Genomic DNA, 12,574 nt, shown 5'->3' on the forward strand with positions numbered 1-12,574 from the left:
TCAAGTGCATTCTAGTCCCATGTCGACGAGCCAACCGCCTCTTCCGTCGACCCTATCGAAAGATGTCGAGAGTCAGGAGGAAACCTGGGGATTTAAAAGCTAGGACGTTGGCAAACACCCCTTTTAGATCTATCGAAAGTTGGAATATCTACCGTGTCCCCCCGAAATACCACTTTTCAGACCAGTGAGGCATGAAGAAGGTTGAATTCAACATCCAGCTCCACAGAAGCAAACACGGAATAAGATGGAGAGAGCAGGGTCCGCCTCGCAAAGGGCCACTGAGACCTTTTTGACGGTTTGAGAGCCCAATTTCAAAATATTGTGACACATAGGTTGGCTTCCGCCTCAGGGGGGCTTTGGTTTGAGCGTGCCGATACGTGCGCTACTCGGGCGGCAAGACTGTCATATGCGTCGTTTGCTCAGGAATAGACAAGAGCAGTGGATTGTATTGCATCTGTGGAACGACTATCGTCTTCTCCATCACAATTTCGACGCACCTCCACCAGTGACTGCTTTGATGCGGAACCCGGTCCGGGGGAAATGCAGGCGGACTTCCTTACCCTTGGCTTGGGTGCTCAGGACAACTTCATCCTCTGTCAACCCAACAAGGCGGCCGCGATCATGATGTTGGGTGCCTGAGTCAATTGGAAACACTTCCACCTCAGTCCCTTGCGGCAGACCGAGAGGATCTGCGGGGTCGACGCCCAAGTCCTTGTCCACGAAGGAAGCGTTGAGGATCCGCTCAGCCGCAGCGTCACCTTTCAAAGAGGCCGGTTTCGGCGCCTGGGCTTTGGCAACCTTGAGAGCATCATTGAACCTGGCAATCCACGCAAATACCTTGGGATATTTCTTGTCAGAGATCAACTCCCGGGGAAGAGCCCCTTTTAGTCCATTCAACCAATCAAAGGTCCAGATAGCTGCGGCCACTTGCATTAGCCAAATCGACATGGTATAGCGACCCTGCAAGCCTGCTAGGTGCATGCAGTGTACTTTTCACTTACCTTCAATGTCGGCCAGAGTCGGCTTTTCCGTCTTGAGTACCCAATTCCGCCCGTCAGCCAGCAAAGTGGTCTCGAGGAACTTAAATCCGCTTCTGATGGCTGCCAAAGCCTCCGGTCTATTCTCGGCAATGTGTTCCTTGCTCCATGGTCGGCCAGAATACTCTTCTCGGTCTTTGGTGAATTTGGGGTCGTTCAAAAGCGGCATGCTTGTCGGGATCAGCTGTGATGCCCGTGTGAAGAGCCCTCCCTCTATGCTCCAGATCTCCAGAAATTTCTCAATGGCCTTCTCTTCGCCGCTTGATGCACCCAGAGCGCCCTCTGGGAACAACTCTTCCAGTTTGCGAAGGATGATGCGACTGTCGCAGTAGACATCACGGCCGATGGTCATTACAGGGATTCTTCTGTACTTGACACCCAAGGCACTGAGATCCGGTCGAGGCATGACCGGCGGTTGTTTCTACACCCATCGTGAGTGAGCGCTCGCTCGGTCCAGGCAAAGAGGACTGTCAGATGGCAGATGATCACTTACACACTCAGCATAGTCCAAACTTCTGAGGCTGAGATACCACAGGATTCTCCTGGCAAATGGGGAGAATGAGTAGTGATATAGAACGATTCCGTTGTTCGGACCGGCCATCTTTGCTCGACGGTCAGAAAATATCAGGGAACAAGAGGATTCGATTCGGTAGCTCAGCGATAATTCTTCGAAGTACTAGACAAACTCGATTGCTTCAAGTATTATGTACCGCGAAGAAGCTGAGATTAAGAAGTAGATGTCATTTTCAATCGATTCTGTCTCATCGCTGATTACGAGGTACAAAGCTCTTTGCCTCGGCAACTCGACGGACTGCGGGGAGACGCAGCCCATTATTGAGCCCAGAGAGGAAGCTAGCTAAAATGTTGACGGAATCCACGCTAGAGAAGTCAACTCATGTTCACCATTACTGCTTCTTCGTCTATCGATACATTCATGCAAAGACAGATATGGGAGTTCGATGCCCATCACTCTATATCAATCTGACATCTACGCAGCAATTCTACAAGCATGCCAGAGACATCATCCACATCAGCGGCAAGTTTCGTGACATCATCATCCCCGCTGTATGACGATAATGTTTGATCTCTGAGCTCAAAGGTGACCTTGATGAGCAATAAATTCTCTGGAAGAATCTGCCGCCTTGTGATTCTGAACTCCCTCATCTCACACTGTTGCTAGGTTTCTGAATTGCTAACTCGAAATCTCAACGTTAAACCGCGACCATTTCCAAATCCACCATGGCTCAATCCGGTCGAGATAGCGGTGGTGACCTCTTCGACATGGCACAGAAAGGCACCAAGGTTCCAGACGACGCAGCAGAGCCCAGATACATCCCTTCCAAAGCACGCCCAGACCAAATAGCCTCCAAAATAGACCCTAATGCCCTTGGTGGCCGGACACTTGCAGAGGCTGCGACCAACTCAGGTGACATTCCTAGAGTGAGTCACAGTTCAACATGACATTGACCATCGCTCAAGCTGACTGTTTTCAGAACACCAGAGACACTATCGCCAATGACATTCTGACTGGAACGGGAGACTCTCTTCCCTCCCAAGTTGATTCCAAACGACTTCATTCGGTGCCTGGCGGTGTCACTCACGACCCATTTGCCAAGGGCTCAACGAGGATGACGGAGCACAAAGTCCAGCCGTCAGACTTTGTGAAGGGTGCATCAGATGGCCCGCAAGCTGATCGAGCTCCGGGCCAGGAGGAATTAAGTGACGAGCAGGTGATGGATAATCTTGAGCGCAGAGGATAGAGAGGATTTGCCATAAAAATACATTGGATCCAGGATAGGATTCCAAGAAACATATACAGGGAATACTTCTCCACGCTTTTTTCACAAGAGATATCCTCTCGGCCTTCAAGTCTCTTGCTCTTACCTCCACCGTATATTGCCTCCAAAGCAGACCCTTCATTCAAACGTCTTGAATGCCGCATCGGGTTTCCTAAAGCAGCTATCAAAGACTCCAGTTGTACCGGTGGGGGAGCGCAATAGGCGCTGATTTGCGCAGGCTGAGGTGCGAGGATATCCGAGCCTCCAATGAGGCATGTGCGGCGTGCTTCTCCGCATTTTGTTCGTTCCTGCCCCCCTGGTGCATCGCGCCCTTCATTTTCGACATGATGATCCAGTAATTAAAAACCTTCTCCCCCCCAGAATAATACCCTCCGACCTGGAACCTGGCTCCTATATTGTGAGGAGTGATTCAAGACTACAGGTTGTTTGAACTTCGCTCTTTCACATCTTGCGTCAAGACGCGGGCCTGCTCGCACAGTCTTCCACCCCGCACCATTTACAGTTACACAGATCAACGTCCACAAAGCTTGATTGCACACGAGCAATGGCGTCCTTCCTGCGTGCCTCGGCCGGGCTGCGCAGTGTCAGTCGTCTAGCAACCCCGGCCCAATCTCTCTTGAGACCAACTCCTTTTCGAGCTTTGGCGACAAGTCCTGAGAAGCGCATAGCTACCGCCGTAGCCCAGGCTCACGTCGAGTCTCCTTCAATGGAAACAGCATTCTTTCCCGATGAGCCCGTTGGGCCGACGGTAGTCACGCCTATCCCGGGACCTCAGAGTCAAAAAGCTATTGCAGAGCTTCACAAAGTATTCGATACTCGCAGTCTCAACATGCTGGCAAACTACCAACAGAGTTACGCCAACTATATAGCTGATCCTGATGGAAACGTGCTGCTCGATGTGTATGCCCAGATTGCCTCCATCCCTGTCGGTTACAACAACCCTTCCCTACTGCTCGCCGCTACTAGCCCAGAGATGGCCTCCGCGATCATCAACCGACCCGCGTTGGGCAACTTTCCTTCGCACGACTGGGCCTCCATTCTCCAGACCGGTATTCTTCGGGTGGCGCCCAAGGGCCTGGACCAGGTCTTCACTGCGACGGCTGGTTCTGACGCCAACGAGACCGCCTTCAAAGCAGCCTTCATGTGGAAGCGACAACAAGAGCGTGGTGGTCGCGATGTTGAGTTCACTGCTGAAGAGATCGAGAGCACAATGAAGAATCAGAAGCCTGGTTCCCCTGATATGTCAATCATGTCATTCAAAACTGCCTTCCACGGCCGTCTATTTGGGACCCTATCGACCACGCGCAGCAAGCCTATCCACAAAATCGATATCCCAGCCTTTGACTGGCCTCAGTGCTCCTTCCCCTCTCTAAAGTACCCACTCGAACAATACGCGGAGGAAAATGCGGCGGAAGAAAAGAGATGCCTGGAAGAAGCTGAACATATCATCAAAACATACCACAATCCCGTGGCAGCTGTGATCGTCGAACCCATCCAGTCTGAAGGTGGCGACAACCACGCGAGTCCCGCCTTCTTCAGAGGTCTACGAGAAATCACCCGCCGCAACAATGTTCTCTTGATTGTCGACGAAGTGCAGACTGGTGTTGGTGCGACGGGTAAATTCTGGGCTCACGATCACTGGAACTTGGAAGATCCACCGGACATGGTGACATTCTCCAAGAAAGCACAGACGGCAGGATACTACTTTGGCAACCCAGACTTGCGACCGAATAAGCCCTATCGACAGTTCAACACATGGATGGGCGACCCAGCTCGTGCAATCCTTTTCCGGGCCATCATCAATGAAATTGAGAGATTGAATCTGGTGGAGAATACAGCGGCGGTGGGTGACTACCTATACGCAGGCATTGAAAGGCTCGCTCAACAATATCCTCAACAATTCCAAAACCTCCGAGGGAAAGGGCAAGGCACCTTTATCGCCTTTGATAACCCCAAACGGGACGAATTCCTGGCCAAGGCAAAGACATTCGGTATCAACATTGGAGGCAGTGGTGCATCGGCCGTAAGGTTGAGGCCGATGTTGATATTCCAGAAGCACCATGCTGACATTCTGCTTGATGCTTTTGAGAAATTAGCCAAGTCTTTGTGAACCGTGAAGGCGCAGAATTTGTATGGATTATGAAGGAGTACGTCGCCCAGTGGCTTAACTTTGTAGCGTTTGGCGCAAATCTGCGCAAATCTGTTGTGGGTGGTCCCAAATAGGGGAGGTATCGTAACGCATGAATAAAAAAGTCATTCCATCAATCCGTGTACCGTTCACTCGAAAGCTCTGCGAGGAGTGATGTTTCGGGTGGATCCGTCACTTCTGGTGTCACTGATCATCGGGGCCAAGGGATCTTGTAAACCATTCTTTGCAATCGAGCTGGATTCTCTGCGCATCATGAGGCAGCCACACTGTCCTCCTCCATCGCACTTCCATCTCTTGGAACATATTTGATGCCATTGTCCTCCAGCGAATCGATAATTTCTCTCGGCAACGTTCCCACGACTTTGACCGCATATATTCCCGGCACGTAATCGGTCAGGCGCTGCCATCGGGCTACCCAGGAGGTCTTGGGGTCTCCCATGGCAATCAAGCCTTCGAAAACTTGGGAAGTGCATTCTTGGATCGCATCTTGAGAGTTTCGTAGGCCCAAGATCTCTTCGCAGTTGGGGCAACCGTTACGGTAGAAATCCTGCGGTTCCACGTCAATCGTTTGAAAAGGATAGGGAACGTCAACGTCGCTGCTTACGGTGGCGGGTTGGACGATGGAGCAGACCATACAGGCGCGTGTCCGACTGCCGCGGCCGGCCATGATGAGGATTTGGGGAGTGGTGATGAATGCACTTGATGAGGACGCAAAGATCAACTAACGCAGGGGTGCTACAAAGTGCAAAGTCGAATTGTCCCAATTAAGGTTTCGGCTGATCTGCCGATAGCGCGGAGCTAAGCTGTCACTTAACGACCTCGAGGAGATCTGAGGCCCATTTTGGGGCCTGAGACAGCAGGTCTGGCGAGGTTCCGTCGTCTTCTCCGAAAGTTCTCGACTTTGCAGCCGGCCCGCGACAAAAAAAAACGAGGCAAGTGAACACTCGACCACCCATTCCTCGACACGTTTCGCCCAAACCACCGGCATGATACGATAACACTCGTGGACCTATTCCCCCGCACCTGTCCTCTTGTATTTACTCGGCCGAATCAGCCCCAATCTCTTCGGCTATGGCCTCGACTCTCGCCGCAGACAAGGCCGCTGCAACCGCCCTCAAAGTCAAGGGCAATCAGGCCTTTGCGCAACATGACTGGCCCTCTGCTATCGACTATTACACCAAGGCGATAGAAAAGTACGACGCAGACCCGTCGTTCTATTGCAACCGAGCACAGGCCAACATCAAGCTTGAAGCCTACGGCTATGCCATTGCTGACGCTACCAAAGCGATCGAACTCGACAAAGATTACATCAAGGTATGACTGTCAAACTATTACTACTCTGGGCCCCGGTCACTGAGTTGTTTTATATAGGCATATTGGAGACGAGCGGTTGCCAACACTGCCATTCTCAACTCTCAAGATGCCCTCCGAGATTTCAAGACAGTCTGCCGCAAGGAGCCCAACAACAAAGACGCAAGACTTAAACTGGCAGAGTGTGAGAAGTTGGTGAAGAAGATACAGTTCTTGAAGGCGATCGAAGTGGAAGATCCTCCGTCAGCATTCGAAGGACTGGACTTGGACTCAATAGAGGTGGATGAGAAATACGATGGTGTCAGGCTGGGGAACGAAATGACGCAGGAGTTTATCGATGATATGATCGAGCGATTCAAGAACGGCAAGAAGATCCATAAGAAATATGTATTTCAGATCATCAAGGCCGTGAGAGATATCGTGTACGACGAGCCCACCATGGTCGAAATGGACGTGGCTCCGGACACCAAACTCACGGTCTGCGGGGATACCCACGGCCAGTTTTTCGACTTGCTGGAGATCTTCCGGCTCAACGGCTTCCCGACGGACAGGCATGCCTACCTATTCAACGGCGACTTTGTGGATCGAGGATCATGGTCGACGGAAATCGCCCTACTCCTCTATGCCTACAAGTGGCTGCGACCTACCACCTTCTTTTTGAATAGGGGCAACCACGAGACGGACGACATGAACCGAGTGTATGGTTTTGAAGGCGAATGCAAAGCCAAATACAATGAGAAGACATTCAAGCTGTTCTCTGAGTCGTTCTCGGCACTACCGTTGGCTACATTGATCGGGAAGAAATACCTTACACTCCATGGCGGGCTATTTTCGGACGATAAAGTTACGCTAGACGACATCCGCAAACTCGATCGCCACGTGCAGCGGCAGCCTGGCCAGTCTGGGCTTATGATGGAAATGCTCTGGACGGATCCTCAACCTCAAAATGGTAGAGGCCCTAGTAAGCGAGGAGTCGGGCTGCAGTTTGGCCCCGATGTGACGAAGAAATTCTGTGAAAACAACAACCTCGAGGCTGTGATTCGAAGCCACGAGGTGCGGATGGATGGCTACGAGGTTGAGCATGACGGCAAGTGCATCACTGGTATGTTTTCTGGAACAAGTCAACTGTGCTGGCCACTGACATATGTCCCTGTAGTCTTCTCTGCGCCCAAATACTGCGACACGACAGAGAACAAGGGAGCATACATCAACATCGGGCCTGACCTGAAGTTAGAGTATCACCAGTTTGAAGCCGTCCCTCATCCTGATATCAAGCCCATGGTGAGTTGATTGACCAGTGCCCTAACATCCACAATTGGCATGCGACTGACAGAATCACAGGCGTATGCAACGAACTCATTAATGTCGATGATGTAGGCCATGTTTTTTGTTTGGTTCGCCACATTTGCATATCCCCAAGGTGGAGAACGAGTTAGGGTGTGGGGATCTACTGTAGACTCCAGGATACTGTGGTCCATGTGTCACTGCTCATGTATGTGTACCAGTATGAGGCTTGAACAGCGTGATCGAAATTCATAGCGGAAGGGCGCGGCGCTGGCTATAAGGCTGCAGATACTAGCCGATGTCGAGTTTTTATTTGTTTTTGTTTGATTCTTCCTGTCAAGGATCCAAGTGTCTGGGCAAGGCACGAACGTGGCACTGTGAGCGTCGGGAGTGCCAGTGTCGCGGTGTTGGATTATTCCTGCGGCTTATGTGTTTCTGTGGTTCCTGGCTTGCTGGGTGGTTCAGAGAGAAATGTGGCTGAGTTAGAAACTTGTTTGGGGGTGACTAGGAACCCGCTTGGGCTGATGGGCTCGCAGGCTTAACTAATTGCAAAAGTTCGGAGAGCACCAAATAAGTAAGTCTAGCTCATAGAAGGCGACTGGTGGCGGCTGCGACTCGCTAAGATTGCCAGCATTGGCTTAACGAGAAGAAACCCCTGGTGGCCCCGGAGTCTTTTGTCACGCTGGTGGCGCCTGGTCGTCACGGGGGCCTGGTTGGCTACTGCGTGCCTCTGAGAGCCTCTGGGGTGCCAGTGACCATCCACCCACCCTAACAAGTCACCGTGTCAATGGAAACCAGTCGTTATGCCCCCCTCTCATTCGCCCCTGGAAACCCTTGAAACCCCCTGCATCAGCCCATGAAGTCCCCAGCACCACCAGCACCACCTACAGCCCATCCCCCTCCGTCATCGACAAAGCCCCAAAACATGATCGATTCGCGTCCCGGGATTGAGAAAGAAGGGAAAACATTGGGAACCCCCTTACAAGCACGTCGTACTTGCATCACCCAAGCTACGGAACGGACTAGGGTGCCAGGGCTATGCATGCCCATCCGTCCATTCATCCACTCCTCCATCTCATCATCGCTGTCTCCGTCGCTATCGACGGATTCCTCTCTTCCTCTTCCCCCCCTCCAACCCTCCCCGCTTTTTCCAACCTTCACTGGACCTTCACCATCTTGACCATCTCACCCATCACCCATCACTCTTTGAAAACATCTAGCATCCCTTCCCTTCCATCAGTATTTGCACGATTCTTGAAGAGCGACGTTGCTCCGTTTGATACCAGAGTTGTCATTTCCTGTTCAATTTGCCCTCACTGTTGTTGACTGGTTCGTGCAGGCGCGTTCATGGTATTACTTGTTTATGATTGTTGCCTTGTTCTCAACCTGACAAAGACACGGTTCCCTACTTTTCACTGTGTGTAATTGGCAAACATTGTTGCCTTGGGTCATCTCCATCCGACACTGTGTCCAAGAGTGTTTGGGAATCTTCAACAGTCCTGTATTTCTTCATGCTACCCTATCACACCAGCGACACCGCCATTCACTCACTGTGAGTCCAACCACCAACTTCCTCCGATTGACGAACCATGGAGCAATGCTCTCAGTTGCTTGGGGGGAGTCATTCGTGCCTCGCACCGCCTTCGAAATCGTCGTTTCGTTCAGGAGGAACCAGTGGTGAATCTTCCCGAAACACCTCCGATGAACAGTTGCCGGACAACCGAAAGGAGACTGCCAGAGTCACCGTCACAGAGCGGAACGTGGCAGGCCAAATTCCCGAAATGATGAAGATGCAACATCAGACCTCTTTGATCTGGAAAGCGAAGCAACGTGCGTACATATCGACCCTGTTGTCGGCGAACAAACCTCAGCAGGATCGAACCGTGGGCGGGGCGCAAAAGAGTGCCTTCCTCTCCATCTTACCTCGCGATCTGCATTTCCTCCTTGCCACTACCTACGTCGACTTTGACACTTTACTCGCTCTTCGACAAACATGTCACCTATTCTACGAGATGCTTCCGACCGAAGTCGTCCGCCGCGTTCGTTCCAAGCTGGTTAAGGAAAGCCTTGAGAATGAGGCGCAGCAGTATCGAGAGTACAGATCCATGTATCCAAGACAGCGACTTGGCCACCTATGGGATTTACTCTACGCTGCCTTCGACTTCCGGTTGATCGAGCGTCCTGCTAGAGAACTCCGATGCTACGGCTGCCTCGAGGAAAAACCTTTGTGGTGCTTTGTCGAGAGAATGAGCAATCGCGGCACCGGACTCGGAGCCAAATTCGCCCAAAATAGGCTATGTAAGGACTGCATGCGCCGATATCGCGACATCGAGGGAGAATGGTGGAGGGAGAATTGGGTCAAGAAGAGCGATACAGTCCGCAAGTCGAGCAAAGGCCGCAGACTTCGTCGGTGGATGCTTGAAGGCCAAAGTCTCGTTAATCCAGACGAGGAGGTTGGGGTCTGTTCCTCATGTGGCAGTTCGACCTTTGAGTTGTGGTGGGGTTGTGTTACATGCTTCGAACTCGAGGAGCAACGACGGCGAGAGGAGGATCTGATGGAAATCGACGGCTTAGAACGGAGAATTGCCGAAGTCGTGGAGAACTGGCGAGGACGGAAGCGAATGACGCGAAGACGACGCCATGCGAGTCGCGATCGCGGGAGGAGGAAGTGGTGGGCTCCCAGCTTCACATTCGCAGGAGGCCTGTCAGAGCGGAAGGCCGCTTTGATCGAGTGGAAAGAGCACAAAGACAACAAGAAGACTGGCACCGGTATGGTCAAGGCCAGCCATCAAGAGTCCCGATGGCACGCTCTCGACGACATCCCCTTACCCAAGAGCCGCCGAGAAGCGAGATGCTCATCCTGTTGGGTGCCCAATTGTTCCCGGCGAACATACATTCTAGGTCTGGCATACGAAAGACCTCTACCGAGGGAGCGTTGGTGTGCCGGGTGCAAACAAGAGTTTGACCAACGACTTGCCAGGAAAGGGTACCGGAAATGGAGAATGAAGATGACCAACAACGAAAAGTCAGATAACGACTGGCCCGAGTCGTTGGCCTGGCTATTTGAAGAGAGCTGAGGGTTGGAAGAGAAACGACGACGATTACGCTACGCTACGATACGACGGAGATGAAGGTGCTTTGAGGCGTTGGGTTCAGCGAACTGTTCAGAATGTACCACAAATGAATAAATCTGGGCTGAGGCTTGACAGCTGACACAATATGTGTAACAAATACGCCCAGGTCTTGGGAGGCATGTCTGTCTTGACCTCCTTGACTGTGCCCAGTGAGCCGCTTTTTCTCACTTCAAGCCTGTCGAGTGTGTCGCAACATGTGGAAGAAAGGGCGGCTATTGCAAATTGACAGACAGACTAACTAAAGACTTCTCTCATCTCCGGTCTCGCGTCTGACCTGCTGAACCGGAAAGGGGCCCCTTTTTTTGCGTTGGGTTTTTCTACGTCTCCCCTCCTCCCTCCCTGCTCTCTTACTCCGACTTTTGATTCCGATGTCGACCCCGACCGCGGTTCCCGCCCACTCAACACAATCAGGCCACTCGAGCATGTCGAACAGGGAAACAGGCACCGGTCAACTCTTCTCAGCCGCAGCGACGGACCTTTGATCTGATCTCGATCCGATTCAATCTGGTTTAATCTCGACTCGACAAGACTAGGCAGTTCACATAACCCCCCTTCTCCTTGAGATTCAATATCATTAAACCAAGAGGAGGTGTGAGCAATGAGCAGTAAGCAGGAAGAGTATGAGAGGGGGTGATACTAAGAAAAAGGGAGGGAGGGAGAAGAGATATAGAGAGAGACAGAAATGAGGGGGGTTAAGTAATTCTTTCCCCATCAATTATATGGCTCGGGCAAGTGTTTTGATAGTTAACTACCTCTTACTCTGCCCTTTTTCCTCCCTTTGTCGACGGTGGTCGTAGGGATATGAACATCTGATACAGTTCCCCTTTTTGATATATAGACGCAACAAGGAAATAGGACCCCTATCCCGCGCCAACAATCCAAACACAACAACGCAACCCAGCTTGATTGTTTGTAGACGTTCATTCGGCAATTTGGTCATACAGGCGACTTTTCCCCTTTTCCAGCCACACAGCGAGCTAGATGACCAAATCGGCCATCCCACACCGGCAATAAACGCTGTGTTCAAGTTACAGCTTGTACATCTTGTACAATCATATACACGTGCACCCCTTTTCAAGAGCGAATTGCATGGGGAGAGGCTCAAGCCTTTGATGCGCTCTTCTCGACGGCATCCACAAACTCGACGGCTTCCTCAACCACTTCGTCCGTGATGCCTGGCAACGTGACATCGGGCAGGTATTTGCTATGGCTCTCCCTGTGCGTGGCGGGACCTTCCATGAAGCTGTGCATCTTCTGGGTAAGGTCGTCATTCAGGCCCGGGGCTCTGTTGCTGGAGAAGCGCATAAAGTCGTGCGCGGCGCGGGCTGCGTCGTCGGTCACGCCGCTGGACGAGCGGCGGATGGTGCCCGCCATGAAGTCGTGAGCCGACTTGGCCGCGTCGTCCGAGATACCGCTGCTCGAGCGACGGTGGGACGCACCCACGCCGCTCCCAGAGGTGGTTGTGGTGGTGGGAAGGGCTGTTGTCGGGGTTTCTTGCTTGTTTTCCATTGCGGCGGATGTCGAGGGGTCAATCATGAGCACTCAGAAAGGAGTTTCGAAGTAAGAGAGAGGTCTCTTGTAATGTCCCCCTACGACGTCTGAAGTCATATTCTATCCCTCCCAAGAGCGAGGGGTCGCGTGCCTATCCTAGGGTCCAAGGGCGGGGTTGCGTTCAGAGCTCACGAGATGGCCGCGGGCTCGTGTTCGGAATTGGCAATAGAGCAACGCAGCCGTTGGTCAAGCGCGAGATGATTCGCCGAGAGCTTGTGTCATCTCTCGATGGCCTGTGTGAGAACAAGAGGGTGGACTGATTGCCGGAAAAGCGTTTCCAATACGAAGGAGTCCTCTAGTGAGGCGATA

At 52.1% G+C, this 12,574-nt stretch overlaps 7 protein-coding genes across 7 annotated transcripts; 4 read left to right on the forward strand and 3 right to left on the reverse strand.

Annotated features, from left to right (window-relative positions):
• Window positions 1–480: 480 nt before the first annotated feature.
• On the reverse strand, window positions 481–1,638 carry AYO21_10137 (hypothetical protein; the record flags this gene model as incomplete). The annotated part of the gene is made up of 3 exons (XM_022660060.1): window positions 481–917; window positions 1,002–1,458; window positions 1,531–1,638. The coding sequence occupies 3 exons, from the start codon at window positions 1,636–1,638 to the stop codon at window positions 481–483; spliced, it is 1,002 nt and encodes a 333-aa protein (XP_022507618.1).
• A 638-nt stretch (window positions 1,639–2,276) lies between these two features.
• Window positions 2,277–2,797, forward strand: AYO21_10138 (hypothetical protein; the record flags this gene model as incomplete). Its single annotated transcript, XM_022660061.1, has 2 exons — window positions 2,277–2,477; window positions 2,531–2,797. 2 exons carry the CDS (start codon window positions 2,277–2,279, stop codon window positions 2,795–2,797), a joined length of 468 nt encoding a protein of 155 aa, XP_022507619.1.
• Window positions 2,798–3,380: 583 nt separating this feature from the next.
• Window positions 3,381–4,946, forward strand: AYO21_10139 (4-aminobutyrate aminotransferase; the record flags this gene model as incomplete). The annotated part of the gene is made up of 1 exon (XM_022660062.1): window positions 3,381–4,946. One exon carries the CDS (start codon window positions 3,381–3,383, stop codon window positions 4,944–4,946), a length of 1,566 nt encoding a protein of 521 aa, XP_022507620.1.
• A 289-nt stretch (window positions 4,947–5,235) lies between these two features.
• Window positions 5,236–5,652, reverse strand: AYO21_10140 (hypothetical protein; the record flags this gene model as incomplete). The annotated part of the gene is made up of 1 exon (XM_022660063.1): window positions 5,236–5,652. The coding sequence occupies one exon, from the start codon at window positions 5,650–5,652 to the stop codon at window positions 5,236–5,238; it is 417 nt and encodes a 138-aa protein (XP_022507621.1).
• A 404-nt stretch (window positions 5,653–6,056) lies between these two features.
• Window positions 6,057–7,673, forward strand: AYO21_10141 (hypothetical protein; the record flags this gene model as incomplete). Its single annotated transcript, XM_022660064.1, has 4 exons — window positions 6,057–6,299; window positions 6,357–7,398; window positions 7,453–7,577; window positions 7,638–7,673. 4 exons carry the CDS (start codon window positions 6,057–6,059, stop codon window positions 7,671–7,673), a joined length of 1,446 nt encoding a protein of 481 aa, XP_022507622.1.
• Window positions 7,674–9,169: 1,496 nt separating this feature from the next.
• On the forward strand, window positions 9,170–10,657 carry AYO21_10142 (hypothetical protein; the record flags this gene model as incomplete). The annotated part of the gene is made up of 1 exon (XM_022660065.1): window positions 9,170–10,657. The coding sequence occupies one exon, from the start codon at window positions 9,170–9,172 to the stop codon at window positions 10,655–10,657; it is 1,488 nt and encodes a 495-aa protein (XP_022507623.1).
• Window positions 10,658–11,815: 1,158 nt separating this feature from the next.
• AYO21_10143 (hypothetical protein) lies at window positions 11,816–12,223 on the reverse strand (the record flags this gene model as incomplete). Its single annotated transcript, XM_022660066.1, has 1 exon — window positions 11,816–12,223. One exon carries the CDS (start codon window positions 12,221–12,223, stop codon window positions 11,816–11,818), a length of 408 nt encoding a protein of 135 aa, XP_022507624.1.
• Window positions 12,224–12,574: the final 351 nt, after the last annotated feature.

The sequence above is a fragment of the Fonsecaea monophora genome, assembly GCF_001642475.1.
Source record: "Fonsecaea monophora strain CBS 269.37 chromosome Unknown Scaff111, whole genome shotgun sequence".
NCBI lineage: Eukaryota > Fungi > Ascomycota > Eurotiomycetes > Chaetothyriales > Herpotrichiellaceae > Fonsecaea > Fonsecaea monophora.